Source organism: Pongo pygmaeus, chromosome 12 (assembly GCF_028885625.2).
Source record: "Pongo pygmaeus isolate AG05252 chromosome 12, NHGRI_mPonPyg2-v2.0_pri, whole genome shotgun sequence".
In the NCBI taxonomy this organism is placed as follows: domain Eukaryota; kingdom Metazoa; phylum Chordata; class Mammalia; order Primates; family Hominidae; genus Pongo; species Pongo pygmaeus.
Window position 1 is genome coordinate 79,689,368 of NC_072385.2, and position 27,409 is coordinate 79,716,776.

At 37.9% G+C, this 27,409-nt stretch overlaps 1 protein-coding gene across 3 annotated transcripts in view; it reads left to right on the forward strand.

Moving 5' to 3' along the window:
- Positions 1-27,409, forward strand: part of PSME4 (proteasome activator subunit 4) — a 100,866-nt gene that overhangs the window by 70,585 nt on the left and 2,872 nt on the right. For all 3 annotated transcript variants that reach the window (XM_054476176.2, XM_063649380.1, XM_054476177.2), the window contains 10 exons: positions 770-895; positions 1,625-1,777; positions 4,381-4,485; positions 5,761-5,852; positions 6,583-6,714; positions 7,095-7,303; positions 8,796-8,881; positions 18,793-18,921; positions 20,061-20,216; positions 25,084-25,246. In XM_054476176.2, the coding sequence (XP_054332151.1) occupies positions 770-895; positions 1,625-1,777; positions 4,381-4,485; positions 5,761-5,852; positions 6,583-6,714; positions 7,095-7,303; positions 8,796-8,881; positions 18,793-18,921; positions 20,061-20,216; positions 25,084-25,246 (1,351 nt within the window). The remainder of the gene's footprint in view (positions 1-769; positions 896-1,624; positions 1,778-4,380; positions 4,486-5,760; positions 5,853-6,582; positions 6,715-7,094; positions 7,304-8,795; positions 8,882-18,792; positions 18,922-20,060; positions 20,217-25,083; positions 25,247-27,409) is intronic.

Sequence of the window (27,409 nt, forward strand, 5' to 3'; positions counted from 1 at the left end):
GCCATGGCACATGCCTGGTAATCCCAACACTTTGGAAGTCTGAGGCAGGTGGATCACTTGAGCCCAGGAGTTTGAGACCATCCTGAGCAACATGGCAAAACCTTGTCTCTACAAAAAATACAAAAATCAGCTGGGCGTAGTGGTGCACACCTGTAGTCCCAGCTACTTGGGAGGCTAAGGTGGGAAAATTACCCGACCTGAGGAAGGCAAGACTGCAATGAGCCATAATCGCACCACTGCACTCCAGCCTGGGTGACAGAGTGAGGCCCTGTCCCAAAAAAAGAAAAGAAAAAAAAGAGAGTTGACAAAGGGTTTTTAAGTTTATGTATTTATTCCTCGAGTTAATGGTATTGTAACTTTTTCTGATTCTGAACAGTTTGCCTTTTAACTTCTGGTGTTATGTAAATATGGAAGTGATTTGTTGGGGCTTGATTTATAGTTTTGGGGATTTTAACAAATTGCACACCAGGTGTCACAGTGGCTTTCAGTCTTCATTTCCCAAGCAGAACATTTGTTGATTTTTAATTCACAGTGTGAGAAATAGGATTCAAACTTGAGAATCTGAAGGAAAACTTCCTGTTTTAGCATTTTTAGAGGGAGATACTTGGTTTTAGAAATCATTGTAGTCTGTGAGTCTCACAAAGAATTCATTGAAACAAAAGTACAGCCTGCTTTTGACTATCAAAATCTTCTAATTTTAACTTTTTTCACAATCATGTTTTTAAGTGGATTTTAAACGCTGAATATTGTTCTTTTTTTAACTTTATAGGCAGAACAGATTATATTTGATCATTTTTCTGATCCTAAATTTGTTGAACAGTTAATTACTTTTCTATCATTAGAAGACAGAAAAGGAAAAGATAAGTTTAATCCACGACGTTTTTGTCTCTTTAAGGTAACTATATTGTTTACGTATCCTCTTTGTAATGCTTAGTAACTATTCAGTTTGTACATTCGTAACTTAAAAATATTTGATCAAAGCTGGCCATCTGCCTTGATCTAAAATGGCACTGGAATTTACACTGAACATGTACAGACTTTTGTTGTCGTTATTCCCTAAACAAGACATTACAACAAGTATTGACATAGCATTAATATATATAATACAATTAGTAAACATTGTATTAGGTCCTAAAAGTACTCTTAAGATGATTTAAAATATACAGGAGAATGTATATAGGTTATATGCAAATAGGTTATATGCAAATACAATACCATTTTATGTAATGGACTTGAACATTTTGGTATTTTGGGGTGGGGATCTTGAAACCATTTCCCCACATACACCAAGGGATGACTGTATTTATCTTTAGTGTTTGTTGTAATTGGCATTAGAAGGAAAAAGATACCCAAAACTATATGGGTTTTTTATGTTTAGTTGCTTTTTTTGAGGTGTGATACTTAGAGAGATTATTAATGTTTGTTTCATTGGTTACATTTTAATGTGATATTTAAAATGACAGTATTCTTACTATTTTAACTTACCGGAATTGTTAAAGCAGTTCTAAAGGGGAGTGTGCTTGGAGTTTTTAAGCACATTAGTAATATACAGAATAATTACAAGCATAATTATAATTGAGATGATAGTCATTTGAGTACTGAAGAACGGTCTTTGTTTTTATAGGGTATATTCAGGAATTTTGATGATGCCTTCCTGCCAGTTCTGAAGCCCCATTTAGAACGTTTGGTTGCAGATTCACATGAAAGCACCCAGCGATGTGTTGCAGAAATTATAGCTGGTTTAATCAGAGGTTCTAAGCATTGGACATTTGAAAAGGTGATGTATTAATATTCGTACAGAACATTTCCTGTTAAAGCTATGCTACCCATTTTGGTGGCAATTCCCAACACATTAGATACTGATAATTAAAATATGAAATATTCAGTGATATGAAATATGCTGATATGTAGACATTGCTTTTGATTACAGATTACAGCCTAATGGTCTCTAAGAACATTTACTATCTTTAAATTTTTGAAGTTTTTATCCACACTGGGGGAAAAAATTTAAAAAAAATAAAAAAAGAATTCCAGTTTCTTGAAAAAGAGGAAGATCCTGGAACACTGGTCCTACATTATTGCACTGTGTCACTCTGCTGGTGGTGCACGTTTGCTTCTCCCTTCATTAAGCCATTCCAGCTTCTCATTAAGTCCTTTCTCTTAGCCTCCTTATCATTTATATTACTTGCCCAGTCTTCTAGACAGTTGGAGTTTGACTCTCTCTTTTAGAGTATCCCTCTTTTTAATTGTAAGATTTAGTTTTCACACACCTGCCTTTAAGGTTAGTTTGTTAGCAAAATACACCAGACTAAAAATAACCTGGTCAAATGTCAGGACCACCTGAACATAAGGTAGACCACTATTTTGTTGAAGAGATGACACAAATAGGGTTTTTTGGTCAACTTTTAGGAGGACTGCAAACACTTTTGCTTACAAGAAACGATTTTATTTTAAAATGTGACATGTATTCTTCTCATCTGTTACATTACTAAAGCCACTCTTGAGTTACCTGTTTTGCAAAACATAATTCCTATCCCTATATGTTCTTTGAGATAAAGCTTTTTTTGATAAAATCAAAACAGTGCTGCCACTGGAAATTTTGTCTCAAACCCTTTCTGCTGATTGAAGAATTCCTTCCTTCCTTCCATCCTTCCTTCCTTCCTTCCTTCCGTGTGTCCTTCCATCCATCCGTCCATCCGTCCGTCTTCCTTGTCTTTCTTCTCTCTTTTTTTTGGACAGTCTTACTCTGTCGCCCAGGTTGGAGTACAGTGGTGTGGTCATTGCTCACTGCAACCTCTGCTCCCTGGGTTCAAGCAATGCCTCAGCCACCTCAGTAGCTGGGATTACAGGCATGTGCCACCTTGTCAGGCTAATTTTTCTATTTTTAATAGAGGCAGGGTTTCTCCATGTGGCCAGGCTGGTCTCGAACTCCTGGCTCTCAAACTCCACCTACCTTGGCCTCCCAAAGTGCTGGGATTACAGGTGTGAGCTACTGTGCCTGGCCTTCATTCATTCTTTTTAAAAAAAAAAAATTCAAATTTTTTTTAGGAACTTAAAAAATTAATAATAGTAACTGTTCATGTTTATGGGGTACATGTGATATTTTGATACATGCACACAATGTGTAATGATGAAATCAAGGTATGTCCTTTTTAACTAAAATACAGTCCATGGACCTGCAGCAGGGGTAGCACTTGGGAGCTTTTTAAGAAAGTAAGATCTCAGGCCCACTTGAGATGAATCAGTCTGCATTTTATCAAGACCTCAAGGTGATTTGTATGCTCATTAACCTGTGAGAAAATCTATGTGTGTAAATGCAGTCTCTGTACAACTGTACATGTTTTTAAGGGCTGTTTATCCAAGACTTGGAATTTGAAGATTATATCTCAGGCTGATTAGTAAATTAAATTAAAATGTCATTGCCTCTTTAAGGTTTAATCAAATGATCTTGATAAACATGGAAAACTTGACTGAGGTTTTGTTTCAGCCTAGCGTACTATTATACAAGGTTTTTAAGAACACTTATCAGTCATATGAGAGATTTGTTTTGTTTTGTTTTTTTAGACAGAGTCTCGCTCTGTTGCTTAGGCTGGAGTGCAGTGGGATGATCTCGGCTCACTGCAACCTCTGCCTCCCAGGTTCAAGCAATTCTCCTGCCTCAGCCTCCTGAGTAGTTGGGATTACAGGCATGTGCCACTACGCTCAGCTAATTTTTATTTTTTTTGTAGAGACATGGTTTCGCCATGTGGCGAGGTTGTTCTTGAACTCCTGATCTCAAGTGATCCCCCTGCCTTGGCCTCCCAAAGTTCTCGGATTATAGGCAGGAGCCACTGCACCCAGCCAAGAGATATTTTTTAATGAGCCATGCAAAGTATTTACTCTTTTCTGAATATTTTTTGGGAAAAAATTTCACCTCTACCTGGGTATGTATGGTGATAATGTACTTTGCTGGATTATCTGGGTGCTCTAAAAAATAATTAGGGCCAGGTATGCTAGCTCATGCCTATAATTCCAGCACTTTGGGAGGCCAAGGTGAGAAGATTGCTTGAGACTAGGAGTTCAAGACCAGCCTGGGCAACATAGCAAGATCCTGTTTTTACAAAAAGTAAAAAAAAATTGCAGGGCATAGTGGCACACACCTATAGTCCATGCTCCTTGGAAGGCTGAAGTGAGTGGATCACTTGAGCTCAGAAGCCTAAGGCTACATCGAGGTATGATCGTGCCACTGCACTCCAGCCTGGGCAATAGCATGAGACCATGTCTCAAAAATAATTTAAATGATATATCTGTATGTGTGTACATTTCCAGGTAAAGAAAGATATTTGAAGAAAAATGTTCTGAGTGTCATTAACTCTTACCGATATATTTTGTTTTGAGTAGGTGGAGAAGCTTTGGGAGCTTCTGTGCCCTCTGCTTAGAACAGCACTGTCCAATATTACCATAGAAACTTACAATGACTGGGGAGCTTGTATAGCAACATCCTGTGTAAGTTACCCTACATCTTTCTTTGTCTAACTGATCTATTCAAACTGTTTGATACTGTCTCTCAAAGTGTGTGAAATCTCGTAACACTTCTTAAATCTTTTTGGGTTTTGTTTTTTAATTGTTTTTATTTTTTATTTCCATGGGATTAGAGACTATTATTCTAAGTGAGGCAACTCACTTCTTGAATCTTGAAAGTTTGTTCATACTTTTGTCATCTTATGTAATTGGAGATGGCTCTATTCAGCCTTTCAAATAAGTCTTAAGAAGGAACTCTTAAGTGATTATCATATCTTCTCTGCTGTGGTAATGCATTTTAAAATTAAGTGACAATCATGTATTTGGAAATGTCACTTACATATAGTAAAAGCCACATAGTACAAAGTTATAGGTATTATTTTTTATACCAGATATGTCCATAGCTTGTGTACTTTGCTTGAAGATAATCCATTTAGCTAGCAACAGTTTTCTCACTGTTAAATTGAACTACGATAGTCACATTTGAATTTGAGTCATCTATCAGTTTTAGTTTGATTTTCTTCTTCTATACAGTCAGCCCTCCATATCCATGAGTTCCACATCTGTGGTTTCAGCCAACCTGAGGAGATGGAGAATATTTCAGAAGCGGGTGGGGAGATGGTTGTGTCTATAGTGAACCTGTTCAGATTTTTTTTTCTTACAATACAGTATAACAGCTATTTACATAGCATTTACATTGTATTAGGTATTACAAATACTCTAGAGAAGATTTGAAGTGTACAGGAGGATGTGCATAGGTTATATGTAAATACTACACCATTTTTGTCAGAGACTTGAACATCTGTGGATTTTGGTATCCTAAGGGAGTTCTGGAACCAATCCGCCACAGATACCAAGGGGCGACTATACTTATATATGTTTTCAGTATTTCTAAAATAATTGAATATGGCTGGGTGCGCTAGCTCTCAACTTTAATCGCAGAACTTTGGGAGGCCAAGGCAGGAAGATAGCTTGGGGCCAGGAGTTGGAGACCAGCCTGGGCAACATAGGGAGACTCTGTCTCTACAAAAAATGAAAACTTAGCCAGGCATAGTGGCGCATGCCTGTGGTCCCAGCTACTGGAGAGGCCGAGGCGGGTGGATTACTTGAGCCTGGGAGGTAATCATACCACTTCACTCCAGCCTGGGCAACAGAGTTAGACCTAGCCTCAAAAATAAAATTAAATTAAATAACTGAGTATGATTTATTTACAGAATTGTAGGTCCCCTGTTTAACTGTTACATCATATTTTAAACACAGGAAAGCAGAGATCCCCGGAAACTTCACTGGCTTTTTGAACTGCTGTTGGAATCACCATTGAGTGGTGAAGGAGGATCCTTTGTAGATGCATGGTAAATTTTTTAAAAAACCTATGAGGTTAACACAAAAGGTTTTGTGTTAACTTATGTATAAATGGAAATGAATGGTCTATACTTGTAAAGTCTAGATGAAGTAATTACTTTCTTCTGGAAGGTGATGTGATCTGGTTCCATATAACATGTGATACTTAATAAGAGTTATTTATTAGTTGGACAAGTAAGTGAGATGTAGGCAATCTGAGCAATTTAAACACAAATTAGAGTCAGCATTCTTTGCTGTCAAATATTTTATTGGAATTGTCTTTTGTACTTTTGTGTCTTCATCACATCTTATTTTACACTTTTTCCTGTTAAAAAGATACAAAGAGAGAGTAATCATTTCAAGGAAAAACTGCCTTGGTTGGGGCATATGGTGCTGTAGAAAGTTAGACAATAGCAATATGGATAATTTCATTAAAAAGAAGAAGCACTTAATTAATGAGAAAACTTGAATTCTGATGTTTAAATATTAGTCGGTGAGTATTCTTAAGTCAGTATTTCTTTCAGTTGTCTAGTAGTGGAGATGAAATGCAAATACAGAGGAAATTATATAGGAAAAATAAAATCTTCATAAAGAGGCTATTTTGAGTTGTGGATATTGTAGTATTTATTAGGTGAGAAAATGAAAAAGCTTTAAGTGAAATACAGATATTGTCTGTCCATACTGTCAATATGTAAAGGCAGAAAGGGCCTCCAATATAACACTACGATGCTTTAATTTTAGTCGACTTTATGTACTACAAGGTGGCCTTGCCCAGCAAGAATGGAGAGTGCCTGAACTATTGCACAGACTATTGAAGTACTTGGAACCCAAACTCACCCAGGTTTACAAAAATGTCAGAGAAAGAATAGGAAGGTAGGTACTGTTTTCTCTGTGGTATACCTCTCGAGTTCTTTGTTTTTTTTAATTGTAATAGCTAATAATGCTGGTTATGTTGTCAGTGGGTTTCACGGTGTCTTTCTCAAATTGTTTGCTATTGTGTCGTGGGAAACAAGATGAAACACTCTGAATGTAAACTAGGACAGCAGTGTGCTCAGAAGCCAGAGATGAGCAGTCACAACACCTAAGTGTTAATACCCCTTAATTTTAAGGCTTCTTTTACACACAGGCATAATCTAAGACCCACTCCAGGAATTGTCTTGGGACAGTTTACTTTGATTGGGTCATAACTTTTGAACCTCATTTTTATTTATAATGTGGCACCTCTTCCTATTATTAAGTATTTTATTTTGCAGTGTGCTGACCTACATATTCATGATAGATGTATCTTTGCCAAATACCGCACCAACCGTATCGCCTCATGTCCCTGAGTTTACTGCTCGAATTCTGGAGAAATTGAAACCTCTCATGGATGTGGATGAAGAAATTCAGAACCATGTTATGGAAGAAAATGGAATTGGTGAAGAAGATGAACGAACTCAGGGCATAAAACTCTTGAAAACCAGTGAGTGGATAAAATTAGTAGAAACTCAATTGAAAACATTTATTTGATTATCCTGTGGAGTTTTTTCCACCACTTTTTTTATTGTAAAATAAACATAAATAGACATAATGAAAAATTTACGATTTTAACCATTTTTAAGTGTGCAGTTCAGTGGCATTAAGTACATTCACACCCTTGTGCAACCATCACCACCATTTATCTCTAGAATCCTCTTCATCATACGAAACTGAAACTCTGTACCCTTTAACAACAGCTCCTCATTTTCCCTCCCCTCATCCTTTGTAACCACTGTCTACTTTCCATCTCTGAATTTGCCCATTCTAGGTAGGTCATATAAGTTGAATCATAAGTCTTTTTTGTGTCTGGCTTATTTCATGTTACATAGTATTTTCAAGTTGAATGAATGAATTTCTGAATCATATTGTGTCATTAATCTGTTACCCATTCATCTGTTTGCTGGATATTTGGGTTTCCACCTTTGGCTATTGTGACTAATGCTGCTCTGAACATTGATGTTTGTATAAGTACCTGTTTGAGTTCCTGCTTTCAGTTCTTTAGGGTATGTACCTAGAAGTGGAATTGTTAGACCATGTAGTATTTCTGTGCTTAAGTTTTTGAAGAGTTGCCAGACTCTTCTCCGCAGCAGCTGCACCATTTTACATTCCAGTCAGCAAATGCACAAGGGTTCCATGTTCTCACCACTTGTTTTCTGTTTGTTTCCTTGCTTTTTTAAAGTATAGCCATCTTAGTGGGTATGAAGAGGTATCTTGTGATTTTGGTTTGCATTTCCCTAATGATTACTGATATTTCGAGAATCTTTATTAGCCATTTGTATTTCTTGTTTGGAGAAATATCTACTCATGTCATTCATTACCCACCCCTCTGCTGCCTTTCACTCTGTCATCCAGACTGCTTACTGCAGCCTCAACCTCGGGGGCTCAAGAGATCCTCCCACCTCAGCCTCCTGAGTAGCTGGGCCTACAGGTGTGCAACACCACACCCAGCTAATTTTTAAATATTTTCTAGAGACAGGGGTCTCCATATGTTGCCCAGACTGGTCTTGAACTCCTGAGCTCAAGGGATCCTCCCGCCTTGGCCTCCAAAAGTGCTACAATTACAGGCATGAGCCACTGTACCCAGCCCGTTTCTGAATTAGATTGTTTTGTTGTTTTTGAGTTTTAGTTCTTTATTTATTCTAATATCAATCCCTTGTCAGATACACAATTTAGAAATATTTTCTCCTATTCTGTGGGTTGTCTTTCTACTCTCTGGATAGTGTCTTTTTATGCACAAAAGTTTTAAATTTTATTTTGGGTACTGTTACACTGCTTCTCAGTAAGTGTCTAATTTATGAAGTAACATAGATGATCTCTTTCATAGCACCGAAGAGCTGTCAGAGTGGCTGTATGACAATAACATTACAATACTGTTCTACTTTGTGGTCTGTAAATGAATAGGAATGACTTACTCTGCATCTTTGTTTTCAAAATAGTATTGAAATGGCTGATGGCAAGTGCAGGAAGATCCTTTTCTACAGCAGTTACAGAACAACTTCAGCTTCTACCTTTGTTTTTTAAGGTAAGGTTTTGCTGAAATTAAGAATGCATCTCCTTTTGACCTTCATAAGGAATTTGTGTTCATCACCTGATGGTTGAAGTTCTTCAGACAGTGTGAATTTTGATTGGATCTCTGAAAAGTAGAATGGTCACAGGAAAATCATTAGGTGATAGTGGTTTAATATTTGTTGAAATCGTGTTTTAATATGAGGTGATATAGCAGGATTTTGACAGCTACATGAAAATTTAACAGAATATTGTTTTACCTGGTAGCTAATTTCTGAGTAATGGCAGATTAGAGGAACTATTGACAGTTAAAAGAAAAGCTACAAAGAAATTTTTTAATATAGCCATTTCTGACTTCTTTACTAATATAATTTACAAACGAAAATGTTCAGTATATTGTGTTTATTTTACAATGTTAAAGGGCCCTATAACTGTTTCCAACAAATATCTGCAGGAAATCATTTGCCTCTGGTATCATATAATGACATTTTGTTAATGAAAGGCATGGCTTGAGGTGGTTTTATCTAATCATCTACTCAGGGGTTGCAGCTAGTGGAACTAAGGTCACAGGTTGACTCATTAGTTTCCAAAATCATAGTTTGCAATAATGATATGGTTGGCTGTGGTTAGGAAAACAGTGTTAATTGTACATTTGAAAGGCTTGGCATAAACATCACCACTTTTTGACATTATTCATCAGTACAGTTATTATTATCTAAGGAGGAGGGCCCTTATTATTGTTAACAAATGGCATGCTAAACTTTTGATTTGCTATAGTATATTTTGTCGTTAGGAAATTTCAAACAGTTAACTGTACCAGTAACTTTCAAAGACTGTACTACTAAAATACTTTTAAGAATGCTATGCAAAGGATGATACCCATGAATGTCCCTGGGATCTTTTGGGGTATAAAAGTAGACAGTAGCTGCTAATATATAGGTCCTTCTTACCTATAGGTCTTTGGTGTATGTAGGATTTGTCTGCCTAGTACTTAAATGTTTTTCCTCTGTCACATACCAAGCGGATATAGAACATTCATAAATTCATAATGTGCAATGATTGTTAGGATAGCTGGGGTTCCATCCCTTTTCTTTCATTGAGAACAAATACAAGCAAGTATGTAAGAGTGAGGTTAGTAGAAGGATGATTTGAATCCACTTGAAGTTTATGAAAAAACTTAGATCATTAGAAACCTGTACGATAGAGGCCGAGGCGGGTGGATCACAAGGTCAAGAGATCGAGACCATCCTGGCCAACATGGTGAAACCCCATCTCTACTAAAAATACAAAAATTAGCTGGGCATGGTGGCACACGCCTGTAGTCCCAGCTGCTCGGGAGGCTGAGGCAGGAGAATCGCTTGAACCCAGGAGGTGGAGGTTATAGTGAGCTGAGATTGTGCCACTGCATTCCAGCCTGGCAACAGAGCAAGACTCCATCTCAAAAAAAAAGAAAAGAAAAGAAAGCTGTACGATATAAGTTACCATTGACAAGCCTAACATCTCACCTGGATATACTAATATTGAGGATATACTAATACTAGGCCATCATGCTGAATGGGGCCAGAGGTACAAAGGCATCACATCATAGTTATTTTGCACATAAATCAGATGTGTAGAGTGTGAGGATAAAGAGAGGCGTTTAAAAGAAACCTGTTTACTAAACCATGAGAGGAGCACAGAAGGAGTTGAAGAGGAGGTCAGAAATTCCCTTTCCAACATATTTCAGATGCTTATAAGACTTATAAGTGAAGATGCTTTTATAAGTGAAGATAATGGATAAACATTCAGAGTTCAGTGGGATAGTGCAGCCTAGTGGTACAAACTTAAATGTCATCAACAGAGATGATATTTAAAACCATGAAATTGAATGAGATCATCGAGGGAATGGGTGTAGATGGAAAAAAGAAGAAGTATAAGAATTGAGCCAACATTCACAGGTTAGGGTGATGAGAACACAACAAATAGAGATGATTCAGTTAGCATATGCCTCGTAACTTACTTTATGTGAACTAAATTAGAACCGTTTAAGAGGACTAGATTATTTTCAACTGTCCAAAGTTTAAAACCTACATTACCTTTCTTGATTGTGGATGGTCAACAACATTCATATCAGAGGAGAGACCAGTGAATGGCAGCTTATCACATGGACCCTGTCCCCGCACCCCCCTCCCCCTTTTTTTTGAGACAGTCTCACTGCAGTGGTGCAATCATGGCTCACTGCAGCCTCAATCTCCTGGGCACAAGCAATCCTCCTGCCTCAGCCTCCTGAGTAGCTGGGACTACAGGCATGCATCACCATGCCTGGCTAATTTTCTCAAAAATTTTTGTAGAGATGGGGTCTCATGTTGTCTAGATTGGTCTCCAATGGTCCTCCCACCGTAGCCTTCCAAAGTGCTAGGATTACAGATGTGAGCCACTATTTTTGGTCTCCCATTCCTAATTTAATAAAAAATAGTTTCATTACTTTGAAGTTTGTGGAAAATTTCAGTAACAGTGTAAGTTTAATTTTTCTCCTTTTTAAAAGAAATAAATGCCTTTTGAGAGAAAACTTAGAAAGTTGGAGGGAAATATTCATAAACTACCATTACCATTAACCTTTCTTATATGTATCTTTTTTTCTTAAAATTATTGTGAGTTTATAAAAGCAGCACATATTCATAAAAGTATAAGATAGACTGACAAGACTAATTGTGTATGATAACAGCCACTGTTCATAGTTTTATTTATATTTATATTATTTATATTTATATATATTTTTTGTATTTCCTCAAATGTGATTTTCCTACACAGTTGTTTGTCAGTAGAGTCATACCAGTAGCTCTGCAGCTTCCCTTTTATGAACCTGATCAATATATTGTATGTACCTTTCCACGTCAGTAAGTAGATACTTGTCATTCCTTATGTGGCTTTTAGAATATAATATCCTGTGCTCTCTAGTAGCAGATGTTTGGTTTATGACAGTTGTTCACCAGGTAGACAACAAGAGGCAGTGAGTGGAGTCATTAACCACGTGAAGTTTTGAGCCAGGCTGCCTGGATCAAATTCATCTCCATGGCCCATGAACTAATTATGTAATCATGGGCATCTAATTCAACCCCTCTGAACTTTATCCTTCTCATCAGTAAAATGGGGATAATGATACCACCCATCTCCTAAGGATGTTACAAGGATTATATGAGTTAATACATGTCCCTCATTGTCCAAATTGAGGAGTGGGTGGCTGAGTCTGATAACAAGGAATTATGTGCATTTTCCATTTCCTGGGTTGCCATTAGCAAATAGCAAGAGTATAGATTAAAAGATATTGCATCCTAAATTGAGAGAATAAAGGGTACTTTCATATGTGAAGTGCTTAAAGCAGCATCAGGCACATGGTAAACACTGTAGACATGTTCCTTTTCATTAATGATACAGTGAACATCTTGTACATATCTTTTGCACTTTGCACATATTTTTTATAGAATAAATCACCAGAAGTGAAAATGCTGGATCTACTTCAGCTAACACATTGTTGTAAGAAACATATGGTACATTGGCTGTTCTGTTAAAAATCCTATTTATCCTATCCCATAAAAAGCAGTTTTGTATCTGTAAAAAACCCTGAAATATATATGTATTAAATTTATATTTATATATATCTATATATAAACTTGCCTATTCTGGTCTAAGAGTCTTCTCATATTCTTAAGATTAAAGGAAGAGGTTTTCCGACCAAGAATAGCTTACAAAGTCCTGGCTTTCGGGTACATAGAGTCCTAGTTTAAAATCCTGCCTTTAGGTTGGGCACAGTGGCTCACGCCTGTAATGCCAGCACTTTGGGAGGCTGAGGTGGGCAGATCACTTGAGATCGGGAGTTTGAGACCAGCCTGAACAACATGGTGAAACCCCATCTCTACTAAAAATACAAAAATTAGCCAGGTGTGGTGGCAGACACTGTAGTCCCAGCTACCCAGGGGGCTGAGACAGGAGAATCACTCAAACCCTGGAGGCGGAGGCTGCAGTAAACCAGATCTCGCTACTGTGCTCCAGCTGGGAGACAGTTCAAAAAAAAAAAAAAAAAAAAATTCTTCCTTTGACAGGTGCTTTCTTTGTGACCTTGCACAAGCTTCTGAACTTGTCTCCTATATAAAGAGTGTGAGTTTAGTATTAGTATCCCTCACAGAACTGTTAGAAGGATGAAATGACATACCTGTAAAGCAGAAAGCACAGTGGTAAAGTACATACTTATTATTTTACTAATCTTTAACTGTATTTTAATTTGGAACAATTAAGGGCTCAAATCGTGGTGGTCAGAGAGGTATTTTATCCTAAGTTTCAAACTTCAGAAAATGCTCATCAAAATCCACCACTATAGTTTCGCATACGTAAAACTTAGAGAAGGATGTACAGATATTGTGGTACATTGGATACAGTCACCTCACATTGATGGTATTTCTTTAGAAAAATTTTTTTCAATAATCAGGAGAAAAATATCTTATAAGGTGATTGCTTTGCTAACTAAATGAACAGCATTTTCTACTGGTTAACATAGTTTAGTATATAATCTATCTGGTGAAATTTATTTATTGGATTTTAGAATTTTACTGTTTTTAGTAGATCATTTTCACCCATGCTGTACTTGAGAATATTGTGTCTTAATTTCATTAGAAAAACACATTTTTTTCATAATGGTAGGAAGAGAGGCTGCTGATTCAACAGACGAAATGAGTCATCTTAAATTCTGGTGGTAATGGACCTTGCCAGTAAATGAATATCTTCTTTTTTATGCCACAGTTAACTACCCAAACTCTAAATCACCTCATATTTACTGTGAGTGTGAATAAAATGACCAGGAAAACAACTCCACCTGTAATGCCTAGAGATTTGAACTGTTGAATATTTACCATTTGTACCCTGACTTTGTTGGTGTATGTCCTTTTATGCCTTTGACTATGAATGTGTCTCTGCTTTACCCTACAAATGTGTTTGTGAAATTGTTTTATGAATAACAATTACTTAATTCTGCAAGGTGATTTTGGTTTTTAACTCAGTATATAATGTCCATCTTTTCATATCATTACACAAAATTGCCTCTTTTATGACTAAATTGTACCATCATTTAAAAATTTAACCAGTTTTCTGTTGATGGAACCTCTGGCTCTTCTTAAGTATCTTGCACATGTGAGCATATTTGTAGGATACTTCCTAGGTGTAAAATTGCTGGGCAAAAGAGATGTATCTGCCTTTTTTTTTTTTTTAAGAGATGATATCTCGGTATCTTGTCCAGGATGGCCTCAAACTCCAGGGCTCAAGCGATCCTCCCACCTCAGTCTCTTGTGTAGCTGGAACTACCTTCGTGTGCCAGCACCACCACTCCAGCTAATTTTATTTTTTGTAGAGACAGGGTCTCACTTTTAGTGGCCCAGGCTGCCCTCAAACTCCTGGCTTCAAGTGCTCCTCGTACCTTGGCCTCCAAAGTGCTAGGATTACGGGCATAAGCCACTCTGCCCAGCCCAAGTTTACCACTTTTAAGCTTTTGCACACCTCTTTGTCTCTAAAGAAATAACTCTTATACTGCTCATTTTTTATTTTCCAACTTAAGTTACTTTGCTATGGATGTCCTGCTATTTTGGAGATGTGGTTAAATTACTTCTGCCACATTCTTCCTCCACACCAAGGCAGGGTTTTGAATTTCCTTGTCAAATTTATACTTCTGTAATTTTTTTTAACCTTTAAAAACACAATTCCTACTGGAATTGAATTAAATTCATATAGTAATTTTGGTCACATGCCAGGGATAAAAAGTAATGTGTTCTGACATTGCACCAGTTGATATTCAACAATTAATGTTCAATGTTATTTCCTTTTCCTTTTTTTTTTTTTGAGACAGGGTCTTGCTCTGTCACCCAGGCTGGAGTGCAGTGACACGATCATAGCTCACTGCAGCCTCAATCTCCCAGGCTCAAGGGGTATTCATTGTTACTGAGTTGATTCGTGTTTCTGGGCTTATTTGGTAGACACAGCACATTTTCTAAGAGAAATAGCTTGTACTGGCATTTTCAATTCAAATTTGGGATTACTAAGATTTTATTTAACCACTTGTATTTTTGTATCTTTTACCTCTCATGTGAAAACTCTTGGTTCCTGTTGACAGTTAATCTAAATTTGATTTTTATACATCCCACAAAACATTATATTACCCTTTAAAAGTCACTGCTCTAAGTATGCTTCTTGCCAGCCAGATAAACAGTGAGTTTCACTTACTTCATTTTGCTTTTGCTTTTTTTCTGAAGAGACTTTTAAGGAATTACTTTATAACAATAGGAATGATTCATACGATAGGATATGTAAACTACAAGGATGTACTACAGTTTATTTAACCAGATACTCTCCAGATCCAATAGATATTTGAATTATTTCCAGTGTTGTGCTTTTGAAATAGTGCTACAATGTAGATCTTTGTGTAGACATTTCTTATGTTTGCCAATATATCTTTGAGGTAGGAGGGTAGACATACATTGCCAGTATCGGGGGAAATTCACCCCCGATGTTTCACATAGGTTCTTTTCTATTTTCCCTAAGTGTCGGCCGGTCTGAGAAATAAAGGGACAGAGTACAAAAGAGAGAAATTTTAAAGCTGGGTGTCCGGGGGAGACATCCCATGTCGGCAGGTTCCGTGATGCCCCTGTGCCATAAAACCAGCAAGTTTTTATTAGGGATTTTCAAAGGGGAGGGAGTGTATGAATAGGGTGTGGGTCACAGAGATCACGTGCATCCCAAGGTAATAAAATATCACAAAGGAAATGGAGGCAGGGCGAGATCACAGAACCACAGGACTGGGGTGAAATTAAAATTGCTAATGAAGTTTCGGGCACACATTGTTATTGATAACATCTTATCAGGAGACGGGGTTTTAGAGCAGACCACTGGTCTGACCAAAATTTATTAGGCGGGAATTTCATCGCCCTAATAAGCCTGGGAGTGCTACGGGAGACCGGGGATTATTTCATCCCTTAGCTATGACTGTAAAAGACAGCCATCCCCAAAGCAGCCATTTCAGAGGCCTCCCCTTAGGGACGCATTCTCTTTCTCAGGGATGTTCTTTGCTGAGACAAAGAATTCAGTGATATTTCTCCTATTTGCTTTTGAAAGAAGAGAAATATGGCTCTGTTTCGCCAGGCTCACAGGCAGCCAGAGTTTAAGGTTATCTCCTTTGTTCTCTGAGCATTGCTGTTATCCTGTTCTTTTTTCAAGGTGCCCAGATTTCATATTGTTTAAACAATTTGTGCAGTTAACGCAATTATCACAGGGTCCTGAGGTGACATTCATCCTCAGCTTACGAAGATGATGGGATTAAGAGATTAAAGTAAAGACAGGCATAGGAAATCACAAGAGTATTGATTGGGGAAATGATAAGTGTCCATGAAGTCTTCACAATTTATGTTCAGAGTTTGCAGGAAAGACAGGCATAATAAATTATACAAGTATTAATTTGGGGAACTAATAAATGTCCATGAAATCTTCACAATTTATGTTCTTCTGCCATGGCTTCAGCTGCTCCCTCCATTTGGGGTCCCTGACTTCCCACAACAGCCAGTAGAAAGTAAATGAATATGTGCTTTTGCTAGACACTGCTCTACACCCCTCTTTATTGGTTATTTCCTCAGAGACTCACTTTTACAGTATGATATTAAACATCCCGATTTTTTCCCAGTAGAACAGGTGAAAACATATAACTCAGTATGGTTTTAATTTGCAAAAAGAAATAATTTTTATTCTAAAATACCAAGGATTATATTAACTGAGGTAAAATATTTAAAACTCAGCATTATGAAATGTCTTTGCATACCCATAACAAAAAAAGAACTGAATCATGCCTTTGTTATGACAAAGACTCTCCTTGACCAAACTTAAGTCAGCTCCTCTGAGCCCTTTTTCTGACTAGATCTCATCCTCGGGCTCTGTCTTTGGCCTGTCTGTCTTTGGTCCAGTTTTAGCAAGACTGTCTCTAATCTAGTTTAGAAAGAATCCCCCACCCGTGGTATCTGATCACCCTATTCTACCTTTTGCAGGAATCCTGTTAAGTTGGTTAAGGAGGAATCCCCGCCCCCCCCCCGCCGCCCGATGTCTCTGAATAAAGTTTTCGTTAACGATTTTAACAAATGTCAGAATAATTTTTTTTAACAACAGTTTCAAGCTGAGTGTATTAATTCACTATGATAGTTTGTCCAGTGTTTGATAGAAATAATTTCCCTTAGCAAACTTTTTTTTTTTTTAAGAGACAGGGTATCACTCTATCACCCAGGCTAGAGTGCAGTGCTGTGATCATAGATCACTGTAACCTTGAACTCCTGGGCTCAAACAATCTTCCCACCTCAGCCTCCCAAGGACTATAGGCATGTGGCACCAAGCCCAGCTAATTTTTTTTTTTATAGAGGCAGGATCTTGCTCTGTTATCCATGCTGGCCTCATGAGATCCCTCCAACTTAGCACCCCAGAGTCCCTTAGCAAACTTTATTAAAGCTTTCCCCTACTGAATGTGCAAGGGTATATTTTTTAAATATTTAAAACGAATTTAAGACATCAAACAGCATATATTCATAGTCAAAGTATGGTACCAGACAAACCTGATTTCTTCATTAAAACAAATATGGATACTGGGTACACTGGCTCATGCCTGTAATCTCAGCACTTTGGGAGGCCAGCGCAGGAAGACTGCTCAAGCCCAGGTGTTTGAGACCGATATGGGCAACACAGTGAGATTCTGTCTATACAATATATTAAAAAAAAAAAAAAATAGCTGGACACAGTAGTGCGTGCCTGTGGTCCCAGCTACCCAGAAGGCTGAGGTGGGAGGATCACCAACCCCAGAAAGTTGAGGCTACAGTGAGCCATGGTTGTGCCACTACACTCCAGCCTGGGCTACAGCACAAGACCCTGTCTCAAAAAAAAAAAAAAAAAAAAAAAGAATGACAGTGGCTACAGCCATCAGATTTGTTGGAATTCATAATGATAGTCTTTTAAAAATTGTTATTTACTTTTGGAGGACAGAAGGGAAATCATTATTCCAAATGAGGGAAAGCTTTTATATGTATAAGTATTCTAGCTAATAATGAAGAAGGAATGACCATTTCGCAAATCTCTCTTTTTATAATGGATTATCACAGAAAGACAAAACTAAATATCAATGAAAGAAATACACAGCACCACTTATGTTGTGCCCAAAAAAGTGAAACTTCAATAAAGTCAGACCTTTACATCTAATAGCCAATTTATAAGACTTACTGGGGTCAAGGAATACCACTGCAGGGATGCAGTCAGGGAAGGCCACAGTGGGGGAAACTACAAAACAACAGACACAGCTTTTTTTCCCCGAGGAAAAAAAATACAGAGCAAGGGATTTTAAGATAGTTGGCGGGGGGGGGGGGGGGGGGGGGGCGGGGGCGGGGAATATATGCATTGAAAGAGATTTATGAAACATACCAGGTAAGTACAATATGTGGTCATTACCTTAAACCTGATTTCAGAAAACCAGTTGTAATAGCACATGAATGTGGTAATTGGGGAAATATGAGTACCGCCACATATTTTATATTATAACTAATGAAGTTTTATGTGTGATAATGTCTATTACATGATTCTTTTTCAAGAGACCTTTTAGAAATAACATAATAAAATATTTAGGATAAAATAGTCAGGGATTTGCTTCAAATAATTTCATTGGGGAATGGGACTCAGGGGAGGAAAAACGAAACAAAAGATTATGAGTTTGTCATTATTGAAGAGGTGATTGGCTCATGGGGGTTCATTATACTATTCTCTAGTTTATGTGTTTGAAATTTTCCATAAAAATTGTTAAATTAAAGATGTGTTGTCTCTCATGTAGGATGCCTTTGTACTTATTGGCAATTATTTTTCCATTTTTGTCCTTTTTACATTGTTTTTTAGATTGCCCCAGTGGAAAATGACAATAGCTACGATGAACTGAAAAGAGATGCAAAGTTATGTTTATCATTAATGTCTCAGGGGTTGCTTTACCCTCATCAAGTGCCTTTGGTACTTCAGGTGCTAAAACAAGTAAGAGTGTTTCTAATATTTATGTCTTTTAATTAGGATTTTGGTTTACCATTCTAAGAATTTCAGTCAGCTGCAGTGCACACAGCGCCTGGTTTTTGTTTTGAATTTTCTTGTAGTATAAGAGAAGACATATATATTGACCAAAGAAACAGACCTAGATTCTGTGCCTGGCTCTGCCCCCACCTTCTGTGACTTTGGGCAAGTCAGTCAAGCCAAAAATATGCAGATAGCTAATTCATTATTAAGTGCTTTGGATAAAAAGTTCTTATGAGGAAGGTGGATGGTGGTTCTTTTCTACCACCAGTTCCCCTTTGTTTTGCTCACTTCTGTTACCTGGTCTATTCTAGAGAGACCTATATTGACTGTACATTTTCTGCCTGCATTGTTAGTATACTGTATGGTCAGCTTTATCCAGACATTACACATGTTATATAGAAGTGGACATCTTCCCATAGCTTTCATTTTTAAATTTGATAACCACACTGGAAAATATTTTCAACAACCTACAATGGTATTTCTTTGTAGTAGAATTTAGTAGTTGTTAATCATTTGCTTTTCAGACCCTACTGTTGCTACCAAAAGTAAAATAATGTGCCATCCTCGGAGGAGTTCGGAGCCATTAATCATGACTATCTCTTGTGAAGTTGACTTTTACCTTTGTGTGGGTTTTTTTGTTACTGTTTTTGAGACAGAGTTCGCTCTGCTGCCCAGGCTGGAGTGCAGTGGCCCCATGTCTGCTCACTGCAACCTCTGCCCCCCAGGTTCATGCGATTCTCTTGTCTCATCTTCCCAAGTAGCTGGGATTACAGGTGCCTGCCACCACACCCAGCTAATTTTAGTATTTGTAGTGGAGACAAGGTTTCACCATGTTGGCCAGGTTGATCTCAAACTCCTGACCTCAGGTGATCCACCCACCTCACTCATCCTCCCAAAGTACTGAGATTACAGGCGTGAGCCACTCTGCCCAGCCTCATTCAACCTTTTATTTATAAGGAAATATAAGATGAGCTTGTCCTAACTATACCTGTGTAAATAGAGTTAAATTAGAATATTACATTGTTTGTGTGTAATGTCACCATCTGTCATCTCGTGTTCTTGTCAGTACTGCTTTATCGTTTATATTTATTTCTCATTCACAGACAGCAAGAAGCAGTTCTTGGCATGCACGATACACAGTACTGACCTACCTCCAGACCATGGTATTTTATAACCTCTTTATTTTCCTAAACAATGAAGATGCAGTTAAAGATATCAGGTGGCTGGTTATAAGTCTTTTGGAGGACGAACAACTAGAGGTAAAATTTAAGTTATAGAAAATGGAAATTCAGTCAATTTAAAGAAACCATCATGGTTCCCTTTTTAATAAGTATTTGCAGCCAGGTGCAATTGTTTATATTTATAACCTCAACTCTTTGAGAGACCGAGTCAGTGAGATCACTTGACGCCAGGAGTTTGAGCCCAGCCTGGACAACGTAGCAAGACTGTCTCTACAAAAAGTACCAAAATTAGCTGGACATGTTGGTGTGTGCCTGTGATCCCAGCTATTCAGGAGGTCGAGGTCGGAGGATCGCTTAAGCCTGGAGGTTGAGCCTGCAGTGAGCTGTGATTGTACCACTGCATTCATCCTGAGCAGCAGAGTGAGACCCTGTCTCAAAAAAATTAAATAAAAATAACTTTAATTTTAACATAGCCCTATGTGAGTAATTTTGATACCCTAATCATGATTCTTTATAATACAAATGGAAGAAAAATTGGGCATGTTTTCGTTCTGTCTTCTTTGCAGTTGGGCAAATAATACTCATGAACCCAAGTTTTCTTAACCATGAGAAATTGGGGATGATAATTGTAATTGTCCCACTAGTCCTACTGATTTTTAAGGAACTCATGAGAATGTGCATGATGGCAGTTTCAAAGGGATTAAAAATCTACACATAGGCGCTGCTATCCAGTAGACTTAATATAGGTTTGCTGTCCTTTTTCTGTTTTTCTTTGGTAGAGAAAGGTAACTTTTGTGGTGAGGTTACATTAATGTTTTGTACAAAAAGATAATATTATCCCATGCAGCCGAATGTAAGAAGCATGTTGGCAGTAAATATGGCATGAGATACTACTTTTTAAGTTGGCATTAAGGAAGAAAATGTGATGGAATTTATGGTGAAAATTTTGCTTATTTTATGGACTTCATAGTTTTTTCTTGCAGTAAAGTACTTACAGTATTTTATATACTTACTAGTATTGAAAATAGATTTTACTCACAGGAAAGTAGGAATGGAAATTTCTCTACCTCCCTAATGAGTCTATTTATATTTCTTATATTCTGAGAGTGGATATTTTCTAGTCCCAGTGGTACTCACAGACTGGTTATAACAACTGTTTTCGTTGTTGTTGTTGTTGTTGTTGTTTTATTTATTTTGAGACGGAGTCTTGCTCTTGCCCAGGCTGGAGTGCAGTGGCACGCTCTCTGCTCACTGCAAGCTCCGCCTCCCGGGTTCATGCCATTCTTCTGCCTCAGCCTCCCGAGTAGCTACGACTACAGGCTCCTGCCACCATGCCAGGCTAATTTTTTTATTTTTTAGTAGAGACGGGGTTTCGCCATGTTAGCCAGGATGGTCTTGATCTCCTGACCTCGTGATCCACCTGTCTCAGCCTCCCAAAGTGCTGGGATTACAGTCGTGAGCCACCACGCCCGGCCTGGTTATAACAACTCTTAACAGGCTTCAATTAAAATATTTACAGCTGTGATTTTTTTTTTAATTTCTTATTGTATTCTTTAAAAACTAACCTAAAGGAGTGGAAAGGTTGAGACCTTGTCATTGTTTCCTAACTTTAATTATTATACCGCTTGCATTTAGGAGCTTCTTTTAGAACATTTTTATGGGTTGTTTTTTTTTTTTTTTTTTTGAGACCGAGTCTTGCTTTGTTGTCCAGGCTGTAGTGCAGTGGCACAATTATGGCTCACTGCAGCCTCTGCCTCCTGAGCTCAAGTGATCCTCCCACCTCAGCCTCCTGAGTAGCTGGGACTATGGGCATTTGCCACCACACGGAATTACTTTTTTTGTATTTTTGTAGAGGCAAGGTTTTGCCATACTGCCCAGTCTGGTCTCAAACTCCTGGGCTCAAGCAATCCACCAGCCTTGGCCTTATAAATTATTTTTATATTTTCTTCCATATAGAGGTTTAAACATAGCTGTTATATAAACATAACCATGATCATTAAAACTATCATATTTTTAAAGCAACATGTAAAACCAAAAAGCAGTAATAATTCGCTAAATTCTATTCATTGATAGTATGGGGAAAAACAATGTTATCTAAATGAGAACTGTTTAAAGAAACCTTACTGTATTTAAAGGAAACTTTTTAGAAATAGAGGAAAATAGTATGTTTTTAGCTGAGAAGGCTAAATATATTCTTTCCTCACTTTTTAAAGTTAGTTAATTATAGACGTGTACCCTGGAGTAAAATATCTCAGAAGTAGACCCTATTACTGGAAAAGAGCATAAATCAGTTGGAGGTGTTGGGGATCATTTGTTAGCAATTTGAAGTAAGAGAAAAATAAATTAAAACATCTCATATTACAGTATATTTTTGATAAAGTAAAGAGACTTACCTTCCCCCCCCCCCCCGCCCCCTTTTTTTGGAGACGGAGTTTCACTCTTTTTGCCCAGGCTGGAGTGCAATGGTGTGATCTCGGCTCACTGCAACTTCTGCCCCCTGGGTTGAAGCGATTCTCCTGCTTCATCCTCCTGAGTAGCTGGGATTACAGACACCTGCCACCACGCCCAGCTAATTTTTATATTTTTAGTAGAGACGGAGGTTTTACCATGTTGGTCAGGCTGGTCTCAAAGTCCTGACCTCAGGTGATCCACCCGCCTGGGCCTCCCAAAGTACTAAGATACAGGTGTGAGCCACCATGCCCGGCCAATCACCACCCCCAGCTTTAAAAAATAAATTAGGAGAAAGTGGATTTGGATATTATTTATAGGAACATAATAGGAGCAGAGATGACTTTCTAAGCCTTTGAGTTAATAGATGTCACATCAAAACATGCACAGATCTGACTGCTTAGAGTGGTGGTGGTATTGTAATAATGTATACAGATAGCCGGGCGCGGTAGCTCATGCCTGTAATCCCAGCACTTTGGGAGGCCACAGTGGGTGGATCACGAGGTCAGGAGATCGAGACCATCTTGGCTAACATGGTGAAACCCCGTCTCTACTAAAAATACAAAAAAATTAGCCAGGCATGGTGGCTGGTTGTAGCTGTAGTCCCAGCTACTCAGGAGGCTGAGGCAGGAGAATGGCGTCAACCCAGGATGTGGAGCTTGCAGTGAGCCAAGATCGTGCCACTGTACTCCATCCTGGTGACAGAGTGAGACTCCGTCTCCAAAAAAAAAAAAAAGTATACAGATAAAGACACGACTTGCTATAAGCAGTGAAAAGTCACACCTTCCAATGACCAGGAAAATGCAAACTTGAAACAGTGAGGCATTTTTAGCTACTCCTAATTTAGTGTTGTCCTCCCCTCACAAAACAAAAATGTGTAGTGATGAAAAGCAGTGTAAGGTATAACTGGTAGTTCACATTGAAGTTTTGTGTCATTATATGTTAGCACTAGCTTTTTTGAAAAGCAACTAATAGCCATAAAATTAGCAGTAAAATTGTTTATATCTTTAAATTTACTAATCCTAATTTTTGTATTAGAATAGAATAGAATAGAATAGAATTTCTTAGAATAGAATTTTCTATTCTAAGAAAATATACTGCAGGCGGGGCACAGAGGCTTACGCCTGTAATCCCAGCACTTTGGGAGGCCAAGGCAGGAGGATTGCTTGAGCCCAGGAGTTGGAGATCAGCCTGGGCAACAAAAAATAAGTGAGACCCCTGTCTACAAAAAATAAAAACGGAGTGAAAATACGTACTGTAATATGAAAAGTTACACAAATTAAGAATATAGCATAGTACTGAGAATATGAAAGCAATCTAGTCAGTATTTAATTATGAAAATAAATTTTGGCGGCTGGGTGTGGTAGCTCATGCCTATAGTCGCAGCACTTTGGGAGGCTGAAGTGGGCGGATCACGAGGTCAGGAGATCAAGACCATCCTGGCTAACACGGTGAAACCCCATCTGTACTAAAAATACAAAAAAAAAAAAAAAATTAGCTGTGGTGTCAGGTGCCTGTAGTCCCAGCTACTTGGGAGGATGAGGCAGGAGAATGGCGTGAACCCAGGAGGCAGAGCTTGCAGATTGCGCCACTACACTCCAGCCTGGGCGACAGAGCGAGACTCCATCTCAAAAAAAGAAAAAAGAAAAAAGAAAAAAAGAAAAGAAAAGAAACTGTGGCATATAAGTTTTATAGGAAATAGTGCAACCAGTAAAACATTTTATAATGTATTTCATATGCTAGTGTAATGAACGCAGCAAAGAACATGTTACGTACTTGACAGACTATGATGATAAAATTATGAGAAATCTTTTGAAGGAATACAACAGAGCAAAACATCTGTTTTTAAAAATTATCATTGTGTATTATGAATATTAAACAAATGTTTGTGATTTATATGTGAAACAATGTCTTTTTACTGCTTTCTTGTTTTCCCAAAAGTTGAGTTACCATTCCAATTTGAAATGGACTGTGCACACGCTTCATTTAGTACTTTTGTAAACTGTGTTTATAATCTGACAGCAGCCTGTGAAATTCATAAGAATCCCATAGGATGTAAGTCTCCATGATGGTATGCCAATTACAGAAATTAGGTTGGTCTGTGTCTTTGTTACTAACAAAAATAGCTATAGCAGTGGCCTTCGGAGATGTAGAGTCTGGGAAAACTTGATCTTACTGTCAGGCTCTGGCACTGCTTTTACAGTTATAGCCCTGATGAGAGCTATCAGTAGGGAAGATAATTTATGGAGAAATTTAATTTTGCTAAAAGAGATAAAAGTTTATGCTCATAACCCTAATGTAGTTTTTATCCATTATGAGGCCACAAACTCTTTGAGAATCTGCTGAAATCTCTATTAAGAAACTGCCAAAGAGCATACACAAAATTTGCATGCAATTTCAGGGAAGGTCTTCACCCCAGTTCCCACACTACCCCCTATCCTCCATTATTCCCTCAGACTTAGAATGTCAGTCCTAATAGAAATTATTATATCTACAGGTTCGAGAAATGGCTGCTACTACGTTAAGCGGTCTGCTACAGTGTAACTTTCTTACCATGGACAGTCCTATGCAGATTCATTTTGAGCAACTTTGCAAAACAAAACTACCTAAGAAAAGAAAGCGAGACCCTGGTTCTGTAGGAGATACCATTCCTTCTGCAGGTAACATTGCTGGTAGGAAACACCCATATCCTACTGGGAATTAACGAGGGTTAACCAGGCTTACTCATATTTATTGAATACTTGTATGTATGTGCCCAGGTCTATGCTAGGTATTGGGAAAAGTTTTCCCTACTTTTGAGGAATTTTGCATATAGAAAGCAGGACTTGGAATGTAGAAAAGCTAAAATTGAGGTAGGTACAAAGGAACCTGTAGAACTGCTACCTAATAATTATTGTGTTCAGTCTACCCTCCACCCAGAATAGCTTCATAAAAAGGAGATATTCAGAATTAGTTATTTTGGAGGGTCTGAAATACTTGTTTTTGGAATTTAGAACTTAAATGTAGATGTACTAACAGAAAAAAATAAAGCAAGCCTTGTTTTTATTTGGAGAGGGGATTATTCGGTCCTTCATTAGTCCTTTGGTGAGAGGGTGCGGAGTCATTGCAGGAGCTTCCAATCTAATTGAATGTAGACACAAGATAGACACGAGAATAAGATCTGACTACTACATCATGTTTAAAGAGAAATGTAAATATGATTACAAAGATGCATCTTGCCATGTTAACTGTAATCATAATAGAAAATACATAAAAAATTAATAATAGGAATTTTATTGAATTTAGAGGAAGTGCTTAGAATATAAAGTTTTTACTGCTGATTAGTGTCTTAATTATGTCATAAAGTTACCTAGTAACAGAATCCAATAAAATATCAATGTACATTCTAGTATCTTTGCTTTTTGGGATATATATATGTATATATATATATTTTTTATATATAATATATTATAAATATATTTTATAATATATATTTTTTGGAAACAAGATCTTCCACTGTCGCCCAGGCTGGAGTGCAGTGGCATGATCTCAGCCCCCTGCAACCTCCACCTCCTGGGTTCAGGCGATTCTCATGCCTCTGTTAGCTGAGTAGCTAGTATTACAGGCGCGCGCTACTACACCCAGCTAATTTTTTGTATTTTTAGTAGAGATGGGGTTTTACCATGTTGGTCAGGCTGGTCTTGAACTCCTGACCTCAAGTGATCCACCCACCTGGGCCTTCTAGAATACTGGGATTACAGATGTGAGCCGCAGCACCCGGTCTGAGAACTCTGTTTTTTTAATGATAAAGCACCAAAGTATTTTTAGGTCTTTATTACACCAAATGATATTGTTTACAATTTTGACCAGTCCAAATTCTCTTTTCCTTACCTTCAACTCCCTGTTTTCCACGTGTCACAAATACAAATGTAATATGCTTTAAAACATGTGAATACTCACACCTTTATTGAGGAACTGAGAATTTGAAACCACTTTAACTTACACCACTACAGAAAGAATAGAGACCCTTTAGAATACAGACATGCTGCAATTGTCTGTTTTAAGAAATAGACATTCTTCATACATGATGTGTTTACTAATGAATTGATGTATTCTGGGTAGGGCTGTCACATCCAGAAAAAAAAAACACGCTAATTTTGATTGGAGATTGTTTTAGAATCAGGGATTGTACTGGCCTAGGTACAATTATGCTGTCATTGATGAGCAACTATGGAAGTCTTGAAAAATCCTTTTTTTTTTTTTTTTTTTGAGACAGAGCCTCACTCTGTAGCCCAGGCTGGAGTACAGTGGTGCGATCTTGGCTCACTGCAACCTCTGCTTCCATGGTCAAATGATTCTCATGCCTCAGCTTCTGGGTATCTGTGACTTCACATGCCATCACACCCAGCTAATTTTTGTATTTTTAGCAGAGACAGGGTTTCACCACGTTGGCCAAGCTGGTCTTGAACTCCTGACCTCAGGTGATCCACCCGCCCCGGTCTCTCAACGTGCTGGGATTATAGGCATGAACCACCATGCCTGGCCACCAGCCAATTTTTAAAAATTATTTTTGGAGAGACAGGTTCTCACTTTGTTGCCTTGGCTGGTCTCAAATTCCTGGCCTCAAGTGATCCTCCCACCTTGGCCTCCCAAAGTGCTGGGATTACAGGCGTGAGCCACTGTGCCCGGCTGACAAATTCTTAAATACAGAATTATTTTTAGTTTAGCCTCAAAATCAAGTTTTTGATGTGTATACATATAGATTCATTTTAAATGCAGAAATTCACATATTGAAAACAACACAATTGAAAACTAATTTTATCTCACTGTAACAAGTGCATTAG